Source organism: Sarcophilus harrisii, chromosome 2 (assembly GCF_902635505.1).
Source record: "Sarcophilus harrisii chromosome 2, mSarHar1.11, whole genome shotgun sequence".
Lineage (NCBI taxonomy): Eukaryota > Metazoa > Chordata > Mammalia > Dasyuromorphia > Dasyuridae > Sarcophilus > Sarcophilus harrisii.
The window spans coordinates 37,254,235-37,275,388 of NC_045427.1; the positions used below are offsets into that span (position 1 = coordinate 37,254,235).

Sequence of the window (21,154 nt, forward strand, 5' to 3'; positions counted from 1 at the left end):
GATATTATAATGGCAGTTTGATCACCTTGACCGTGGATGTCCCGGAACAGGGATGTGTGCCCTTGAGCTGGCAGCTCACGGCATTGGGGCTCCAGAGGCTCTTACGTGCTTTGTGTCATCCAATAAGTCTTGTGAGTCAGAGAGAGTCAGGGGAAGGAGGGGAGGGACAAGGTCCATGAATAGCCTCCAGTCAGAGAAGAGGTTACCATGGATGAAGGCAAAGGGTCTCAGACCCTGAGCCAAGAGATTTTTATAATGATCTCTCATTTGATCCTCACAGCAATCCGGGGAAGTGGGCCATATTATCCTGATTTTACAGTTGGGGAAACTTGAGGCAGGGGTTAAGTGACTCCCCGAGGGTCCAGGCCCAGCAGTCTATACTCGCTGCCTCTGGGAAGCCCACTGTCTTCTCCCTCCAACCTGCTCTAATACTAGGGGAGAAGGAGAAGGGTCGGGGGCAAGTCTGAGCAGCCGGGGGGTTCTGCCACAAATGCGTGGGGTTCCTTCTGCCATGTGTGAGCCCTCCTTGTAAAATGAGGCATCCTCATAGGAGTGTTTGGCAGAGCACTTTGGAAACCTTCCGGCCTCCCAGAGAGGGGGAAGTTGGGAGAAGGGACAAGGACCCAAGCCCTGCGCTCGGGGAGCTCCCCCCAGGCTTTGTGCTCTAGGCTGGGACCTCCCAGGGGACCTGGGCAGGAGGCATGGCTATTTACCCCTGCCTAGCCTTGTGCCGGGGCACCCAGTCCTAGAGCACTGCCCTCCTCCCACCTGGAGACTGGGTCTTCTTCCTTGGGATGAGTGATATGGCACTGTGGAAAGGACACTGGGGTGGGGATGGTCTTCTCTGGGCTGCAGCTCCACTAGCAGTAAAATGGGCCAGGTGGTCCTGAGTCCCCCAGACCCTACACCTGGGGAGCAGGCAGGAGAGGAGGGATGGGGGGGAGGACATGGGATGCAGCCGCTCAGGCGGGTGCCCCTGCAGTGCCAGGGAGCTGAGCGCTCTGCAAGGAAGGTGCTTTGGGGGCACACAGTGGCCTGTTTCTTGCCTGGGCCCCGTGTGGCAGCTGCAGTATGATGTCACTGCCCACGCCGTTCACGTGGATCCATCCTGGACCCACCCCTGCCCGGGAAACATCCATACACCTGGAAGGAGGAATCATAAAAGTACAGTTTGTTAGACTCAGAGCACCTAGGCTGGCTATAACACGTTCATTCCCAATTATTATCTTCAACTTGTCCTGTAGACACTTGCATGTTTTCACCATCAGACTAAAGAAAGGATGAATCTTTCATCCTGGCCTGGCACACAGTAGGCACTTCATCAATGTTTATAAACCGCCTGGCTAGGGGAGGGATGAAGGAAGTCTTCCTGGAGGAGGTGGCTTTGGGAACTGAATCTTGCAGAATGCATTGGCGCTCAGATATAGGGGAGGGAGCAGGGACCACCCAGAAAAGGGTGGTCAAAACTCATCAGCAAAGGAGAAGATGAGGGGAAATTGTGAGCCGCCTAGTTGGCTGTGGTGTGGTTGTGTGAAAGGGGATAGTGAGGGCATAATGAGGGTGAGTTAGATCAAGGTCCTTGTGGACAGCGATGGGCATAAATACAGGGGGTATCATCTTGCTGGTGTCATGGATTCAGTGGAATCAGACTGAGGAAGCCCAGAGACCCCTTCTTAGAAATGCAGCAAATCAAATATTTGGGATTATAAAGAAAACCAATTGTATTGAAATGCAGCTATCAAAACAATTTTTATTTTTATTTATTTTGCTGAGTCAGTTGGGGTTAAATGACTTTGCCCCGAGTCACACAGCTAGGAAATGTTAAAAGTGTCTGAGGTCAAATTTGAACTCGGGTCCTCCTGACTTCAGGACTGGTGCTCTATCCACTGCACTTCCTAGCTACCCCTATCAAAACGATTTTTAAACCGAGTTCACAGGCACAGAAATCTTGAGCTAAAAAATCTGGGCTTGCTTTGGAGGGTGATTAGGAGACAAGATTTTTGAACAAAGTCATTGTTTTGGTAGGAGGAAAGCCAGCCTGACTGAGGGCATGAGAGAAAAATCAGGGAAAGCAGTGGGGAAGCTGGTCCAGTAATCCCAGGGAACGATTGACTTACAGGGATGGCAGCAAGAATGGACAGAGAAGGTGGAGAGAAAATGGAGCATACAGAGAGACTCACCAGAGGAGCAAGGGACCCAAGGGAGGATGATAATGACCCAGCCCTGAATCTGGTCACAGTGCAGTTAAAAGGGTCTCCTTCTTCCCGGTGGGATCTCTATTCCTGCATTTGGCTCACCCTGGAACAGTCCTGGTCTGGCTGGTGTTCCTGCGTTTATGGCTCATTTGCCTCTTGGGTCCCCAAAGGCTGCTGTTCCAGCAGAGTCTGACACGATTTGGATTAGAAATAAATGGAAAACCTCATTTGGCATTCCGAGTCATTGCCAGGGAGACTGTTTTTCTTCCATGACTGCAAGCTGTGTCCTGGAATGAAAGGCTTTTCCTCTTTCTGCTTAGTCAGGACCACTCCTGCACCTCTGATTGGGAAAGGAAATTATAGATAAGTAAAAGAAAGGATTTGGTTATTTTTTTTTAATAGGGAAGGGAATAAATATTTATATAGCACCTATATAAATATATCGCTCCATGCTAAATACTTGTACAAATATTATCTCAATTGATCCTCTTTTGGGTGCTCTTATTACCATCCCTAATTTTTAATTGAGAGAGCTGAGTCAGACACAGGGGGGGACACACATCTAATAAGTATCTGAGGCTGGATTTGAACTCAGGTTTTCTTAGATTCAGACCATCTAGATGCCTCAAAATTTTAATACAATAAAAATCAATTCATCCAATATAAAAAGGAGAGAAAAGGATGGGGAGGGAAAGAGACTATCCAAAACTATTTCTAATGAAATTCTGAAATTTATGGCTAAAAGAAATGGTACAGATTTGTACGACTTGAGATCTATTTCCCAAAAGTCATGAGTAGGCAGTTCTCAAAAAAAAAAAAAAAAAAAAAAGCAAACCCACAAATCATCAGTAATGACTTTTAAAAAAGTTCAAAATGCTAATTACTAGAGAAATGTAAATAAGAACAACTCTGAGATACTACCCTCTGCCCACTGAACTGCTGAATTCAGTTAAAATTCTAAGATTCAGTGCTGGGTATGAAGATATAAGCGCTGTTGGGAGAACTACAAATTTGGAGGCAATATAGCATTAAGCAGGGAGAGCTTTGAAGCCATTGGTGCTCTTTGACCTAACAATCTTATTACTGTGATGGCTGGCTCCCTGAAGATGTTATTGAGAGCAATAATAATGACAAAAATATGTTTGTGTGATTATAAATAATGTTTTACAGGTATAGATATAAATATAAATAAATGTTTTTAAATTTTAATATTTGTACATTGGGAAATTGGTTTGAGTTAGTAGTTACTTATTAACCTAACTTAAGAAGTCAAGTTTAGGGGGAAAAAAACATAAAGGCTTAAGGAATAGGGTTAGAGTTAGTCATCTGGATACAGTCTGATGCTTGAATGAATTGTAATTGTCTATTTTCTAGGAACATGACATAGAGACCCCATATGGCCTTCTCCATGTGGTGATCAGAGGCTCTCCAAAGGGAAACCGCCCTGCCATCCTCACCTACCATGATGTGGGGCTCAACCGTAAGTAGAGTTTGACTTCTGCCCCTACAGTACAGACTTTCCTCTCTGCCCTGGGCCTCAGTTTCTTGATCTGGAAAATGGAAGATTAGACTAGATGATCTCTGAGTTTCTTCCCAGCTTTACAGTTGCTTAGAGTTCAGTTCAGTGCCAGATCAGGGAAGTGAAAGCGAGAAATAAAACCAGGAAGGGACAGCTACAGTGTTCCCTTTCACCTTCATAACAACTCTGGAAGTGGGTTGAACTTGAAGGACACCGAGCTCCTTTTGTTTCCCAAAGATTAATTAAAATTTATTGTAATAACTGACATTTATATAATGGTTTGCAAAGCATTTTTCATCCATGATCTCATGTAAGCATCACATCAACCCTGTGAGGTAAGATACTACAAGGATTCTTATCCTCATTTTAATGGATGAAGGGCCCAAGTGGTTTGTCTACAGTCTCACAGCTAGTGCTAGAAGAGACATTAAGGTGGCTCAGTGGATGGTGCTGGACTTTGGAACGATCTGAGTTCAAATCCAGTATCAGACACTGACTAGCGGTGTGACTCTGAGCAAGTCACCTGTTTGCCTTAGTTTCTCCATCTGTAAAACGGGCTGGAGGAAATAGCCAACCACTCACTGTCTCTGCCAAGAAAATCCAAATGGTGTCACAAAGAGTCAGATATGACTGAACAGTCACAAGATAAAATGCTAATAGTTCTCCTTATTTTTGTCCTTTGTATCCTTGCATTCAAAGTGTAGAGCAGCGTGGAATTAGTCTGGATCTGAGGAAGGGGAAGTATTTGGAGGGAGTGAGGAAGTACAGGAAACAGCCAAGCAAGAGGAGGCTGAGGGGGATCAGGAAGGAGGGGGGACGAGAGTCCACGTCCTCCATCCCAAAGCATAGGGCAGGAGGGGGTCCCCTATTTCATCCTCCCAAGAGTCCACTTGTCTTCTTTGTAGACAAGCTCTGCTTCAACGCGTTCTTCAACTTTGAAGACATGCAGGAGATCACCAAGCACTTTGTGGTGTGCCATGTGGATGCCCCCGGGCAGCAGGTGGGGGCCTCACAGTTCCCTCAGGGGTAAGTACTCCTGCCCCCCACAATGTGAACAGCCCCTCCCCATCTGCCTGGTCCAAGTGAGGGATGAGCGCCCTGCCCAGACAGACAACTGCAAGTGTTAAATCAGCGTGAAGGGATTTCTCCCCGTCACCCCCCACCTCACCCTGCACCCTCATGGGGCAGGCACCTTGGGTCTGACCAACCCCCACCCTTTTTCCCCCCCCCCCCCCATTCCCCCCCCTTTCTTTCCCTTCCTTCCCTTTCCTTTTTTTTTTTTTTTCTTTTTTTTCCCCCCCCCCCTTTGCCCCCCCCCTTTTCCCCCCCGCCCTTTTTTTTTTCCCCCCACCCCCCCCGTTTTTTTTATTTTACCCCCCTTTTTTTTTTCCCCCCCCCCCAATCCCCCTTTTTTCCCCCCCCCCTGATTGCCTTTTCCCCCCTTTCCCTTTCCTTCCTTTGTTCCTTTTTTTCCCCCTTCCCTCCTCCCCTTTTTTTTTTTTTTCCCCCCCCCCTTGCCTCCTTTTCCCTCCCCTCCCTCCTCCTCGCCCCCTCCCCCCCCCCCCCCCCCCCCCCCCCCCCCCAAAAAAAAAAAAAAAAAAACCAGCCCTTGCCGTGTCCCGATCTTTCCCTCGATGGGCCTGGCTGCGGTCCCCGTGGATCCAGCATTTTTTGTGTCCCGGCGGCGGGGCTGCCCTGGACCCGGGGTTGGGTTTGCTTGGGTTCCTCCCTTCCAGGAGACCTCCAGGGAGGGGGCACAGTCCCCAGGGCCCCGACTTCCAGGGGATCTCCGGGAGGACTCCCCAGTCTTTTCTGCACACCTGACACCATGGTCTCCCTCAGGTTCAAGTACGTGATTGGCATTGGGGTTGGTGCCGGAGCTTATGTCCTGGCCAAGTTTGCTGTGAGTGTCTGTGCCCTCGGGCCGGGGGAGGGGGTGGGAGTGGGGAGCAGAACCCCTGGCCCTCCTTGCCATCCCAGTGACACAGCCCTGCCCCCCTGTTCTCCCCGGCTCCACCCTCCTCCTCCTCACTCCCCTCTCACCTCCTGCTCACACCCTTTTCACATCTGCTGTTTCCCCTGATCTTCTCAGCCACAACCCAGGGCAGGGGACAGAGGAGGGTTTTTCAATCCCATTTTACAAATGGGGAAACTGAGGCCCAAAGAGGCCAGCCACCTCTGCCTGTGGCAAGGTGCAAGAGTGAGCTTGTGGCCCCTGCCCAGTAACTTGCCTGGGCACAGACTGGCATTCATCCCCATGATTCCCAGAGTGGCCCCTCCCTGGGGGGCCCCCCTAACCAGCCCACCCCCTCCTTCCCTGACCACAGCTGATCTTCCCTGACCTTGTGGAGGGCCTGGTGCTCATGAACATTGACCCCAATGGCAAAGGGTGGATTGACTGGGCAGCCACCAAGGTGAGCAGGGGGGGGTGGGGAGGAGGAGGGGGGAAGGGGACCATGGGGGACAGGAGAGGGCAATGGGCGGGGAAGGGGGGCCTTGGGTGATGCAGTGGAGGAGGGGAAGAAGAGAGGGGAGAGAAGAGGGGGCATTGGGGGAGGGGAGGGTATGGGGGAGGGAGGGAACAGTGGGGAAAGGAGGAGGTAGTGGGGGAAGGGAGGGGGGAATGGGGGAGGGGGGGAGCAGGGCCAGCAGCCTCCTGGGGCCACTCACACTTCCCTTGCTTCCCTTGCAGCTTTCGGGCTTGACGAGCACTTTACCTGACACAGTTCTTTCTCACCTGTTCAGCCAGGTAAGGGAAAGGTCTTGTGTCCACTTGCTCCCCTTGGGTTCTGGAGCAGGGATTTGTACGGATCTGGGGAGACTCCAGGGTCTGTGAGGATCTGAAAATCCCAATCATTCCCTTGGGAACAGAGCCTGCTCTGGAACCCAGCCATCCTCCAAGGCAAGGGAAGGAGGAAGGGAGGAAAGGAAAGAAACAAGCATTTATTAAGCACCTCCTGTGTGCCAGGCACTTTGCAAATTAGGATCTTTTTTGATCCTCACAACGACCCTGGGAGTATCCCCATTTTACAGTTAGGGAAATTGAGGCATCCTGGGCTAACTGACTCCCCCAAAGTCTCACAGCCAGTAAGTGTCTGAAGCCGGACTTTAATCTCAAGGCCCTCCTGACTCCAGGTCCATGGCACCACCCAGCCCCCTGTTGACTGATAAGTGTAAGCCTAGGCCCCCAGGTTTTACCCTCATGTCTTCCTGGGGCCAAATTTCACCTCCTTCCCCCTCGCAAAGACCAACCCAAAGAGAAGGTGATGGGAAGGGGCTGTGAGCAATATCTGAGCATTTATTAAGCACTTGCCGTGCACTAGCTAAGGGCCGAGTATACCAAAAAAGACGAAGCTGACCTCCCTGCTCTTGGGGAGCTCACAGGGTGACAGGGAGTAGCCTGCAGACCAGCCCCTCCAAGCTGGCGAAAGGTTATGGAGGACGAGAAGAGGCTTCTGGGAGAAAGTGGGACTTTAGCCAGGGAAGCAGAGGCAGAAGATCTCCAAAGTGCATATGGGAGGAATCCACCGAGGAGGAGCCTTAGAGCTCTGGCTCCAATGGAGCAGACACTCCTTGAGGACCTACTGTGTGCTGAGCCCCTCCTCTGGGGCGTGTGACTGTCCTGCTTGGAGGGGGGCAGGGTGAGGAATGGGCAGGCCTTGGGGGCTGGTTTTGTGGGAAGAATTCTCAAGTCTCCTTGATTCCCTGAGATCTCCTTCCTGCTCCTCTCTCCCTCCCTGAACTGAACCTCCTTTCTAGGAACTTAAGTACCGCCAGGAGACAGCTGGCGGAGGCCCGGAGCTTTATTTTCTTTAAAAACAAGTCCTTATGGAAATATGTTTAAAAGAATTATTTAAATATTTAACTTCTATCAGATTACTCGCTGTCCTGGGGAGGGGGGAGGGAAGGGAGTGAAGGGAAAAAAACTGGAACACAAAGTCTTACAAAAATGAATCCTGAAAACTCTCTTGCCATGTAGAAGAAGACATTACCGAAAATTGTAAAAACCATTTCTATAGGCCAGTGTTTTATGAACACCGAGAATACACAAACGTACACGTGTGTACACTTTCAAAAGCCAGGGCTGCTTTGGGGGTCCTTGGGGCTGGGGCCAGGGGCTTGCCCCATCCAATCGCTCTTGTCCATTTCCTGGGGGGACCAGGAGGAGCTGGTGAACAACACAGAGTTAGTGCAGAGCTATCGGCAGCAGATCAGCAGCACCGTCAATCAGTTCAACCTTCAGCTCTTCTGGAACATGTACAACAGGTGGGATGGGACTGGGACCGAAGCTGCCCTGGGGACCTTCTCCCCGCATCCTTCCGCTCGCCCCGGCCCCTTCTCCCCCCCATCCCAGTGAACTCTGTCTCTGACTCCCCCCGGGGGACCTGGAGTTAGGGCCGATCCCGCCCCTCTGGGGCCACTGCCCCCGACCGCTTTGGAGTCAGGACAGAAGGAGCCCCCTGGAGTCTGGTCTCATCCAAGGAGGGCTGAAGAGTTCTTAGCCTGCCAAGGCCTGGGTCAGCCCTATTTCCCAGGTTTCTCCTGCCCTACTTTACGGGACAAAGGGATCAGCTGGGTGGGGTCTCTTGGCTGGGTGTCAGGATGCCGGCTTCCAAGGGCTCCATGGGCAGCTCCAGCCGCTGCCTCCGTCTCACCTTCCCGAGAAGCGGGGACATTGAATGGAAGGGGCAGTCAGTAGGATACCTGTCCGGCAAGCGGGCGAGATGAAGACCAGTCAGTATTAGGCCTAGTGGGTTTGAAACGGGTTGGTGGCCAGCCCCAGCCTGGACTCGAGGCCGGTCTGGAGGAGGGGCCCCCCAGCGCAGGGCTCCAGGAAGCCTCCACCGGCCTCCCTCAGGGCCACGCTTTATCAGTGACCCAGACGCCGAGCATCCTTCCCAGATGTGCAGGTTACAGGCAGAATGCTGGGGAAAGAGCCCTTTGGGTCTGGAAAGCCGGAATGGTGGGCTGCCTCTAATAAGATTGAATAGGGACAAATGCAAAGGCTCCCACTTGGGTTCAAGAAGGCAATGTGACTTGTGGGGTTCTAGTGCACAAGCTAACAGGGCAATGCAGTGGCCCCAGAAGTAGGCTTTGGCTGCGTTAGGAGAAGCAAGATGCTCGAGTCTAGAACCACAAGCCAAGGGCCCCGGGGGCTTTCACTGAAGTGCTGGCCGGGATCTAGCAGGCCGGACTGGACGTGGGGGCCACTGTCAGGTGTTTGAAGGCCTTGGGAGTTGGTTGGTAACTCCCAGTGTGAAGGCAATCTAAGGGAGCGGTCCTTGTTCGGGGGTCCCAGGTAGAGTCCCTATAGACCCCTGAGATCCCTTTGAACTCTTGTAGCTCTGAGCCGTACCCCAGCCCCCAGTGATGATGGCCACGGGCTGGGTGGGATTGCCCTGGGGAGGTGGGACAGGCTCGGGAATGATCTCCATGGGGCCATGGCAGCAAACCTTTCACCCTCTCCTTCCACCCATTCTCCCCTTCCTAGCCGCAGAGATCTGGACATAAACCGGCCCGGGACGGTCCCCAACGCCAAGACCCTTCGGTGAGTGTCCCTGCCGCAGCCGCTCATGCCGGCTTCCGGCCCAGACCCTTCCCAGTCCTTGAAGGCCTAATAATACTCTGGTTTTGCTCCCTCTTTGTTTCAGCTGCCCAGTGATGCTTGTGGTCGGGGACAATGCGCCCGCAGAGGATGGGGTGGTAAGTACCACACAAGCCGCCTCATGGGAGAAATCAGGGACGGGCCCTGGCCCAGAGCAGCCACGGGTGGATACCTGTGTCCCAGGGTCCGAGCCCGCTGTTCACTGGCCCTTCCTTCTGCCCATCTCTCCCCCCTTAGAACCAAGCCCCAGGAGCCCCTCTGCCCCACCCTGTGCCCCTCTCTGGCCCAGCCAGCAGCACCTTTGTCACCCTGTGTGAGCAGCCCTCTCAGCCTCAGGTGTGCCCAGGTCCCTTGAGGCCGGGGGCACCTGTGTGCAGTCACTGCCCCGAGGCCCTTCCAGCACCTTGCTTGGGCCTGGGTCTCCCTCCTGCTCCTAGCTGGCTGTCCCCTGATGCCGGCATGTTAGCTGAGGCTGGTTCCCAGAGCATAGAGCTTAGCACTGCCAGAGGGTCCTCCACAGCTTGAAGAACCCCCTCTCGCAGCGGAAGCCTGGCCACGCTGCTCCCCCCCAGAGCAGGACGCCCTACCTGCGGGTCAGTGGTAATACACCGTACCTGGAGGACAGAGATTCGGCTCTGCTGCTGACTCTGCCCCTTTCTTGCCTCTTCTGAAAAACTGAGCCTTCCCCAACTTCCTTCAGAGGTGTCTGAAAGAGAAAAGTGTCTAGAAAGTGTCCGGCTGGTATTCCTCCGCAGGAGGAAATCCCCCTGGTTAACCTGCCTGGGGGTGACCAGGGTGACCCTGCAAGTCACACGCCCTCTTTCTGTTTGCCTCAGTTTCCCCATCAGTAACATGAGGATGGTCCCAGACCTGCCTCACAGAAAGAAAGCTCCAGTACTGGTTCCCATAGGTGTCCCTGGGAGGAGTTCGCGGGGGAGGCTGCTTGGGACTGACCCTTTGGGGGTCAGGGGGTCTCATTTGGCTTCTGAAGCCTGAAGCTCTTGTGCTTCCCCCAGGTTGAGTGTAACTCCAAGCTGGACCCAACCAACACCACCTTCCTGAAGGTAAGGCTCCTGCGGTCCCACTGCCCACATGGGGACCTCCCCTGGAGGGTCTGGCTGGGTCCTTGACCTAAGCACAGAACCCAAAGGCCAGACAGCCGTCCCTGAGTCCCCGCATGTGTGTGCGTGTGCTGTACACGAGCTCATGTGTGAAAAGCCTGTGCTCAGAGGGACTTCGAGGCAGGAAGCTCTGGGTTCAGATTCAGCCACATGGGCCCGCGCCTCTCTTCCAGCCCATCCACAAAAGGGGGTGACCAGCCGTGGGAGCCTAAGCCGGCTCCCCCCGGTCACGAGGGATTCCTAACATCTGTACCACTTACCAATGAGACAATGTATACAATGCCGTGTAAATCCCGCCATTATTATCCTGGAGGGGAAAAGGTGGGGAGGAAGGCAGGAGGCCTGATTGTGTGCCGCTTCCCTCTGCAGATGGCTGACTCTGGCGGACTTCCCCAGGTCACCCAGGTGAGTTCCGAGGGCCCCCATACTCTCCCAGGGCAGCAGTTGATGCAGGGCGCGAGTGCTGGTCCTCCCAAGGGGCCGGGGGTCCTCCTTTGTGGGAGGGTCAGGGTGGGGATCCCCAGTGGAAGGGTCCTCCGCTCCACTCCCGGCTGCTGACCGATGCCTTTCTTTTTCCTCTCCACAGCCGGGGAAACTGACCGAAGCCTTCAAGTACTTCCTTCAGGGCATGGGCTATAGTAAGTGCTGCTCAGGCTGTGGAGGCCGGGGTGGGCCAGAGCGAGCATCGGGGGGCAGGGGTCCATGCAGAGGGCTGGCGGGCTGGTCTGCACCCTTAGCAGAGCCAGTCGAGGTCTCTCTGTAGGCAGCTCCCCCTTGCTAGGAATGTCCAAGCATCTGGGCCCCTGGGCCATCCCAGCCACTCGCTGACAGGACTTGCGTGGGCTGGAAGGACCTGTCAGGACTCCCCAAAGGTGCTGGTACCCAGGAGACAGCAGCCCTGTTTCACAGGCTTTGGAGGGTGAGGCCCCCTTAGGGGGTGTGCATCCCATGGCCTGGGGGCAGAGGGAGGAAAAGGGAGTCTGCTTTTGGCACATGAGATCAGGGAGAACTGGGACCGCCGGGTCCCGAGTTCCTGGAAACGCTGGAGGATGTTGGCAGTGTGGGGGATTGTCGCCTGCTCTTCTGCAGCACGTACAAGTTGTCCTTTCTGTCCTGGGGAAGGGACCAGAGCGGGTGGGCAGGACTTGGGAAGACAGTCCCCATGCCCTGAGCCCCAGGTCTGGGCCTGAGGCATTTCCTGGGGAACCAGCTGCAGACGGGCTGGCTCACACCCGGAAAGCCAGGTCCTGGTCCCCAAACCCAGGGGGCTGTTCAGGAAGCAGAGGAACCACTAGGTAGGCCCTTGACTCATTTCTGGTTTGTTGCCAAGGGAACAAGGCCGGATGTGATGGGAAAGGTAGTGGAATGTTGGGTCTCGTGCCCACTGGAGAAGTAGCCCTAGCAGTGGTTTGGCTTATCCAGAAGGCCAGCCTGGAAGGCAGCGGTCCCCCGCCGCCCTCCCCTGCCTCCCTGTCCCCTTCTCACCTTAGAAGGTAGGGAAGAAGCGTGGCGGTCCTGGCCAGCTCACTCCCTGTGCCGGGCAGTTTTCTCCTCCCATATCTCCCCCCCATGCCCCAGGGGGCCTCCCTGCATTCACCTCCCAGCACATCTCCAGGGTGCTCAGCCCCCTCAGGCCCGCCATAGCCTCCCGGACATCTGCCCAAACATCTTCCCTCGGGAGAAAAACCAGCATGGTCCGCTAGCTTTCTCAGAGACGAGCCAGAAAGCAGATGGGAAGTCAGTAATGAGCAGGGGACGGGGCCTGAGAATCCGGGGCTCCGAGTTCCCCACCCGGCCTAGACTAGTCCGTTTCACACTGGTCACAAAAAAGCAAACAGCTGAGGTCAGGAAAGGAGGAGCCTGGCCCCACAGCCGAGCCAGGTCCCAAGGGCTCACGCAGGAGAGGATGGGCCAGGAGAGCTGGGGAGGATGGACCCACCAGGTCCCTGCCCTGGTCTGCATGGGATACGCTTTCACCGGGTTCTGTGGCCCGAGCCCTCCCGGCTGGCAGTGCTGCCCGAGCGTTCTCCTGGCCTCCGGGAGTTGCCAGGGCTTGGGGGGAAGCCCACTCTCCCTCCATGGCTGCCTCTCTCTGTGTCTCTGCCGTGACATTGACTCCCCTATCCTGGGGAGACAAAGTTCTTCAAACCATGTTTTTCACCCTCCCCCCGCCCCTTTTCTTGCTCTCTTATCTTCTCTCTTAGTTGCGTACTTGAAGGACCGAAGGCTGAGTGGAGGCGCAGGTATCCCCTTCACGTTTGTCACCTGTCCTCGCCCCCACCTACTTGCTGCATGGACCCCCCTCTCCCCCATTCCCTTTCTATATGCATCACAGCAGGGAAGTCGTATCCGCTCTGACTGGGGTCCCCAGCTGCTTTGTAGCTTGCTGCCCACCTGCCCCAAGGAGTGACCTCTGACGCCAGCGATCGGGGGAAAGCCCCAGCTTGGGCGCCCGACCTCCCACTTCTTGAGTATTTGGGGTTCTAGGGCCCTGAGGAGAACCCCAAAGCAGGGAGTGTGGTCAGTGAAGGCAGGAGGGGCTGCCCAGGTGGGCACAGAGGGCCCAGCCGAAAGATGTCTTAAGTAGCAGGTCTCCAAGGAGAGAGGAGATACGCGCTCCTTAGGGCCCCCTGGGCTTCTGCGCTCAGGATACCTTAGCCATCAGTGCAGTGCAAACTGCCCAGAGCTCGGGGAACCCCTTGGGGGCTTTTGAAGGAGTTGGGGAAGGTCCCTCCCACTCTGCACCCTCCCGGTGAGCCAGCAGTTCTTGGCTCCTCTAGTCTGAGAAGCATTTGCCGAGTTCCTCCAGAAGCAGGGTCCGAGAAAGCGCCCCTTCCCTCCTCGTCTAGACAACATTCTTCAATCCCGCACATCTTAGTGGCGTTCTGGGACCACCTGGTACCCTGGGACTCATCAATGCATGGCTAGACTGTCCCCGATCCCCCACTCTGGACTTCCTCCCCCAATTTTCCCCCTCCACCTTTGTCTACCCCCAGAAGTCACCCATAAGGGGCATCGAGATCAATGCTGAGGTGAGCCCTTGTGTGAGCTGGCCATGCTGTGCCCGAGCACTGTGCCCCCTCGGCTACCATCAGCTTGGCAGTGCCCCCCGGCCCTTACCGCATGCTTCCAGCCAAGAGTGAGTGAGCTGATCAAGTGGTCCTCGAAGGGGGCCCGCGGCCAGGAGAAGGGCCGGGTTCCTCAGACAGCTGGATGGAGCAGGAACGGCGCTGCTGGCTGCTTTGCTTTTGTGTGCGCCCACCCGTGTCCTCCCACCCACTGGTCTCCAGGCTCCTGCCTACCAGCTCTAATGCTGCCGTGTTTTGTTTTTTTTCCTCTCTGTCTCTCCTTCCCTCTTCCTTCCTCCTTTTCCCCTCTCAACCTACCCTGTCCTTTCTCCCCCTTTCTTCTCTCCCCCTTTTTTCCCTCTCCCTCTCTCTCCCCCTGCCCTGTCCTTTCTCCCCTTTTCTCCCTTCCTCTCTCCCTGCCCTGTCTTTTCTCCCCCTTTTCTCTCCCTCCCTTTCCCTCCCCCTTTTCCCTTCTCTTGTCCTTTCTCCCACTTTCTCTCCCTTTCTCCCCCTCTCCTGTCCTTTCTCCCCCTTTTCTCTCTCCCTTCCTTTCTCCCCCTCCCCTGTCCTTTTCTCCCCCTTTTCTCTCCCCCCTTCTCCCTCTCCCTCCCCATCCCTCACCCTGCCTGTCTCCCCCCATTTTCCACAGTGCCATCAGCCAGCATGACCCGCCTGGCCCGCTCCCGCACTGCTTCTCTCACCAGCGCCAGCTCCGTGGATGGCTCCCGCCCCCGGGCCTGCACCCACTCGGAGAGCAGCGAGGCTCTGGGCCAGATCAACCACACCATGGAGGTGTCCTGCTGAGGCCCCCGTTGTCTCCCCGGAGCTGCCTCCCAGATCCAACGTCATCATCGAATCATCATCCAACTGCCGTCCCTGATCACCTGCCCACACGTTCTTGGTTTTATTTTGGGGAGGGAGGGGAGAGGGCTTAAATTCTTTTGTTTTGTTTTGTTTTTTTAAAAAAAGGGGAAAAAAAGAGCAAAGATAAATATCCCAAGGAGGAAACCACCTTTAAAAAACTCAGCCCGACAATCTCCAAAGCATTCCGAGAAGTGACCCTTAGCTGTCACTTTCTGCCTCCAGGACCTTTCCTCCCTTCCTTCCCCCTATGCTTCAGCTGTGGAGATCTGGGCCTCCCTGGGGAGCCAGGCCACCGGCACTCGGCCGTTTCCCCCAGAAAATGCCCCCTTCCCCCCCCCGCCGAAGAACTTGAATGTTCTCAGGTTCCTTTCTAATGGTTCCCTCCTATATCTGCTTGGGCCATTGGCTCCAGGACGCAAGGAAACTTCCTGTGGCACAGGTCTGCTGAGCTTTGTAAGGATCCGTTTCCCTGGTTCTGGTCCCACATCAGGGTCGGTAGACATGGGAGAAAGCAGTCACTTCCTTTTGCCTCTTTGTTCCCTCTCCCCTGACCCCAAAAACCTGGATCTTTTCTCAAAGAGGAAGTGAGACTGCTAAGCTATGGTTTCCACCCCAGGGAAGTGGTAGGGGGTCTCCAGAGTGCTGAGCAGAAGAGAGGAGATCTTGTCTGGTTGGGAAAGCCACTGGCCTAAAGAGCTGGGATGGAAAGCAGGGGAGGAGAGTTGGGATGGGCAGCAGGGGAGGACTCTGGGAGGAAATGTCTGCGAAGAGCCTGGGAGCCTTTACATCCCTCCCACACCACTATGGGATATAGAGATTGATATATATTTTAAGTCTTGTTGCATATATGACAATCAGCAATAACAACCAAAAGTTTAAATTGCATCTCCCCCGACCGACCCTTTGCACCCTTGGCTGTAGGAGGCTAAGGGCACCATTGGATGGACGGCCCCGGAGCCCATCCCCAGAGGCTGCTTGCCTCCCTGTTGGGCCGCACTGGGGACTCAGTGCCTGTGTAGCGGGCCAGTAGTTTTTGACCTGGATGGTCGGACAGATGGCTCCAGGAGAGGACCTGGGAGTTTCATTTCTGCCCCAAAAGGGAATTGGAGACCCTAATCAGAAAAAATCTGGAAAGGGAGTGAGGGGCTTTAGGCTTGGGGGGAGTGCTTCCACTGATTGCTTGGAGGAGGAGGAGGAGAAAGTGGCCTGGAAGTGCCCGCAGAGACCAGGCAGGTCCTCCCCCAGGGTGGGGGGCTAGCTGTCCTCCCCTTCCCCTAGTTTTCTTTTGGGTTTGGTTGGTGCTGCTGCATTAAATCGGCATGTCTGATTCCCCTCCGTTCTGGTGGGAGAGCATAGTTCGTTCCCACGTAAACTCCTTTGTTGAAATGGGCGTAAGGTCTTTTGTAGGGGGCTGTAATGTCAGAGAACATCAAGCCCTGAAAAGCTGATTTTGCTTAGGACAGAGCTTGTTCGGGAAAGAGTCTTGAGGGGAGATTTCCTAGGAACAGTCTTGGGGATCAGCTTTGGGCCAGGAGGCCCCTAAGGGACTTTCAGTCTTGGCAGTAGCTAGCACTAGTCTCCGTGATCCCAAAGGTGGCTCTTCCTGGGTGATTGACCCAGATCCCGTGGAGGTGCAGTGTGGAAGCCAGGATCAGTGTATGGGGAAAGAGACCCTCCTTGTCTTAAACCAAGTGGATCGTCCTGAAGATTGTCCCCTTGTAGAAAGGCTTCGGGAAGGATGGACTGGCCAGAAGCAGCTTGTACGAGATGAGTCATTTTCCTCCATACCCTCCATGGTCTGGGTCTGGCTGGAGATAGATCTACGCTGTCTCCGGCTGGCCCGAGCTCCTGAGGCCATGATTCCACATCTCATCCCCAACTCCTAGAGTTAGTCCAGGGGATGGCTTGTATCATGGAAGCAGGAACACAAAAGTGTGTTTCTGAATAGGGAAGGGGGGAGATGGCCATGGGCAGAGTCTCTCCCAGCTCCGGCCTGAGGCCCCCCTTAGCAGGAGGGAAGCAGAAACAAGCTCATTTTGTCGGCATCCTAAGGAAATGATTCTGACAGTCCGGCAAGCCATTGGGGTGAGAGGTGAAAATGCAAAGGCCTTGAGTTCCCTGGGGTCTCCCCTACTTTTAGGAGAGCCAAGGTTTGTGTGCATTGCAAAGCACATACCCAGTTCCACTTGACACACAATCTGGTTTAAATAATGCTATAAGCCATGTTCATGACCATCCCAGAAATGACCAGAACACCCAGCTCCCTTGTCCCGTGTGCTTCCTTTGAACATTACATGTGAATGTTTGACAAGCTGGTAGGAATAATCCTTTTTATTGTAGATAGTGCTGCAACTTTTCTTGGGTTTTTGGTGTGTTCTTTAAGATGAGATATCTATAAATATCTATACATATTATATATATACATATATATACACGAGTCTCTCTATGTGGCTTTCTGTTGGACGTGGTCTCATCTGTTGGTTTGCTTTCCCTCCCCCCTTTGGTTGAGATAAAATTCAATGGACTCCCTATTTCTCTGTACCAGGTGAAAAAACCTATTTTTGTGCATCTTGGCAGCCGATGCTAATGTTGGCATTGATGCCATGAGACTTTGAGATGACCACAAATGTAAAATGAATACAAACTCTTGTTGTAGAAAGAATTAACTGTTAAAAAAAAAATTAATAAACTAAGAAGAATGTGAGTGTGGCTGTGCCTGCTTGCCCCAGAGCGCGTTCCTTTTAGATTCTGCCTGGCACCGGTGATGGACCAGATCCTCCTGGGGCCGCTTGGGCTGTCCTGGGGGGACAGTCTGCATTTGTGCTGAAAGAGAGGCTCAAACTCGTGCCAGTGTGGTGGCCCCTTTGCCAGGGCTGACTCACTGTCCGGGTCCAGTGAGTGCCCAGCTCTAGCAGCAGAACCCATCAGCCTCCGTCCTCACCACATTCCCAACTCTCCAGGTGACTGAACCTGAAGGCCCCAAAATGTTCTGAGATGCCCACATAACCCCGACTCACTGTCTCTCTGTCCCTGTTTCTCTCTCCCCTCCTCTCTCTCTCTGCCTGTGTCTGTCTCTCTGACCTGTCCCTGTTTCTCTCTCCACGCTCCCCCCCCCCCCCCCCGGCTCTGTCTCTCTCTGCTTTTCTCACACACAATATTAAAAATCCTGCTCCTCTTGCACCCATTAACCTACATCCCAACAGACTCCCATGATACCCAGGAGCCGGCTTCTGATCCTGCCAACTCCATCAATTCTTGGTATCAGGAAAATGTCTAGAAGTTTTGCTGTAGCCCAGGTAGACTTTGCTGTGACAGGCGGCAGAGAGAGCCCTCATCAGTTTGTGTCTCTCTGTATCTCCAGCAGTTAGGACAGTCCCTGGCAACATAGTAGGTGCTTAATTTTACCAACTGATTCAGAGCTGTCTGTCACTCCTGCCAATGCACCGAGGTGCTTCCCAGAGAACCTGCTTCTCCAGGATTCGGCGGTATGAGAAGACTGATAGTTTTGGAACGGATGGGACCCCTTCTCGGGCCCAGACTAGAAAGGATGTCAAATCACAGAACTGGCAAGGAGCACGCGGTAACTTCTCTCCTGACCCTTCCTTTCTCAATGAGAGTCTGTCCCAGCTCCTCGTGGAGACTCAGACACTCCCTCAGACCCTCAGCTTCCCGATCCTCGGTGGGCACAGTTCTCACGGCCACCTCAGCCCCACGCATAGCCGCTTGCATTCTTGATTCACCAACTCTGAATAATCTGCTGCCATTGCAACTCCCCCTTTGTGGCCAGGTGCTCTCTGAGCCCTGGATGCTTCAGGCCATTCGCCCTGCCCTGGCTGCACTCTCCCACCCTGCCTTGCTGCCTTGCTGAACCTACCCATCCATATAAAATAACACAAGCATTGCTCCCGCTCCTGTTCACAGGCTGCTGAGCTTCGGTGACATAATCGCAGAAAGAGCTCACGTTTATATGGCATCTAGGTTTGTAGAGCGCTTTACAAAAATTCTGCACAAACACTGTAAGATAGGTGTTTTCTATCTCTCATCCTGCAGAGAAGGACCCACCGTTGTGACTTGTTATCCCCACTCATGGGGAAGTGGGTAGTGCACCAGTTCTGGTGTCAGGCAGACCTGAGTTCCAATCCAGCCTCAGGAGCTGTGTGACCTGAGCAAGTCACTGAAAACCTCTAATCTTCAAATCCCGCCCCCTTCCCCCAGCTACCCTGCTGCCTGCCAATGTGCTCCTGCCTCCCTAAGAAACAAGCAGAGAGGATGGAAACAAGCCCAGTGGTGGAGTACTGGGCCTGGAGTCAGGTGGAATCTTGCCTCATGCACAAGTGGTATGAGCCCAGGTGAACTGTTGCCTCAGTTTTCCTCATCTGTAAAATGGGGATAACATTGCACCAACCTCCCACAGTGATTGTAAGGGCCAAATGAGATGACGTGTGTTATATAACATTAGTGCTTTTCAAACCTTCAAGTTAAATAGTTAACTTATAAAGGCAAGGATGGATGGAGGGCCCAGGGAGTTAGGAGAAATGTGGCAAAGGGAGAGACACGGAAGGACATGAAATTAAGATTATCGAGTCGATGCTGAGCTGAAGATACTGGAGTCTAGGAGGGAAGATGAAACACCTCCATCTGGTGAACTACAGCAGTGGGTAGTGTTCCCTCATTTCAGTGCTGTCTCATTTTGCATAACCCCATGTGGCATCATTTGACAGATGAGGAAACTGAGGCAGTGAAGTGACATGCCCAAGATCATACAGCTAGTGAGTGTTTGAGGCCAAATCTGAATCTATGTGAACACATATAAAATAATATAAAATAACACAATAATATCCAACATTATATATCATATTTAACAGGTGTAGGGTATGTTCAGAGAAGACTAGAACCTCCGGTGTGAAGGCTGCTTTCCACCTTTGGTGTCCACTTGATCCACCCCTTACCTGTGCTTCCAAGAAGCTGTAGCATGCACAACAGTCACACCCTGATAAACCATTTCTGCAGATGGGCTAAACCAGGTTGAGGGTAACCCAAGGGTTTCAAATCCTATGGTGAGTTGGGGGAGGAGTCTACCCCAGGCAGGTAAAGACTTCCCCTGGTGGAACAGGCGGACGAGAACAATTTGTTCCAATGGCCATGAAGGCAGGGGAAGCAGATGCTGTGGAGTGCTTGGAACTTGGTCAGACATGGAAGTCACCAAGGTCATCCCCCGCGTCTTGAGCCATCACCAATCTGTCCTGCCACTGGACAATGGTGGCTCCAGACTTCGTGCAACTCTGCCTCACTTAAACCCAATTTATGCGTGAACCAAAAGACATTACCGTACCACTTTGCCATTTCTACCTATCTCAAAGTCCTGTGGTGAAGGGCAAGTGAAAAAGCAGCAGGTATGGATAACTGGGAGCTGTAGTCACAGCCCTGAAGACAAGTGGATCAGGCCATAGCTTCATCTTCTCATTGGAAGCAGGATTTGGCAGCTCCATGTGTGAGGAAGGGGCTAGAAAAGATGCCCTAAAAAGTGCTTACCAAATCCTGGCCTGATTACTACAGCAGGCGGGGGTCCCACTCTGCAGATGAGACACTAAAAAAATGTACAAGTGCTTCCGAAAAGCTGATTCCTCTCATCACTGGTACATGAATTGTGCATATACTTAGAGATAACACAAAATCCAGGAGACCTGGAGAGAATTTAACAGATATTGCGTCCAAACAGCATCCCTGAGTGAAACAAGGCTGGCAAATGAAGGCTTACTTGATGAAGTAGGAGCTGGATACATGTTTTCCTGGAGTGGCTGCAGTGAAAGCTAGCCACAGTGAAGCTAGTATGGGTTTTGCAATCAAAACTAATCTAATAAACAAGCTTGTTTGCCTTCTGAAAGGAGTGAATGAGAGGCTCATGACAATGCATTTGCAAGATTGCCATCATCATCAGTATCTATGTTCCCACCTGATGACAAACCCTGATAAAGTCAAAGAAAAATTTCATGAAGACCAGGAGACTCTTATCAATGTGGCAAAAGAGGCCAAGTTTACCAGTCTGTGTGACTTTAATGATGGAGTAAACTCAGACTACCAGATATAGCAGGGAGTCCTTGGGAGGAATGGAGTTGGAAACAGCATCAGCAATGGTTATATACTATTGAAAACTTGTGCATCTCATGATATTCTCATCATCAACTCTGTATTCCATTTCTCTAACTGCAGTAAACCCTCATGGATGCACCCTTGTGGCAAACATTGGCACTTAATAGACTATGTGATCGTAAGGAGAAGAGACAGGCAGGATGTGAGCGTGAGCAAGGCAATGGGCAGCGCAGAGTGCTGGAATGATGACAGACTTAGCCTCTCCAAACTGAATATTCACATTCAATAAAAGTGGCAGCCCAAAGGCAAAAAAAGACCACTAGAAGAATCAATGAAAGTAGATCAGTTTGCTTCTCTGAGAGGTAACAGTTTGTTACCAACTTGGAGGGTAAATTGAGCCAAAATACACTTGGCAACAATGGAGCAGAAAAGGAGCGGGCAGCTTTCAGAGATTTAGTATACAGCACTGCGTTTGCTCATCTGAATCAGAACATAAACGTCAAGACTGGTTTAATGAAAACCATGGGGAAATTCAGAAGCTGTTAAATGAAAAATGAGAACTGCACAGGGTGTATCTGCACAATAGTTCATCCATCTCTAGGAAGACAGCATTCAATCCCATCAAAAGTACAGTCCAAACTTAGAGAGATGCAGGATTCTTAGCAGTAAAAAAGCAGATGAAATTCAGTTTT

At 52.9% G+C, this 21,154-nt stretch overlaps 1 protein-coding gene across 3 annotated transcripts in view; it reads left to right on the forward strand.

Annotated features, from left to right (window-relative positions):
- Nucleotides 1-17,076, forward strand: part of NDRG4 (NDRG family member 4) — a 61,716-nt gene extending 44,640 nt beyond the window's left edge. For 2 of the 3 annotated variants that reach the window (XM_031949942.1, XM_031949944.1), the window contains 12 exons: nt 3,570-3,675; nt 4,620-4,740; nt 5,497-5,617; nt 6,042-6,128; nt 6,407-6,463; nt 7,877-7,980; nt 9,206-9,262; nt 9,366-9,417; nt 10,336-10,383; nt 10,810-10,845; nt 11,027-11,078; nt 14,158-17,076. In XM_031949942.1, the coding sequence (XP_031805802.1) occupies nt 3,570-3,675; nt 4,620-4,740; nt 5,497-5,617; nt 6,042-6,128; nt 6,407-6,463; nt 7,877-7,980; nt 9,206-9,262; nt 9,366-9,417; nt 10,336-10,383; nt 10,810-10,845; nt 11,027-11,078; nt 14,158-14,312 (996 nt within the window). In that variant the 3' untranslated portion in view covers nt 14,313-17,076. Of the gene's footprint in view, nt 1-3,569; nt 3,676-4,619; nt 4,741-5,496; nt 5,618-6,041; nt 6,129-6,406; nt 6,464-7,876; nt 7,981-9,205; nt 9,263-9,365; nt 9,418-10,335; nt 10,384-10,809; nt 10,846-11,026; nt 11,079-12,644; nt 12,684-14,157 lie in introns of all 3 variants that reach the window. The other variant, XM_031949943.1, reaches the window with a different exon arrangement.
- Nucleotides 17,077-21,154: the final 4,078 nt, after the last annotated feature.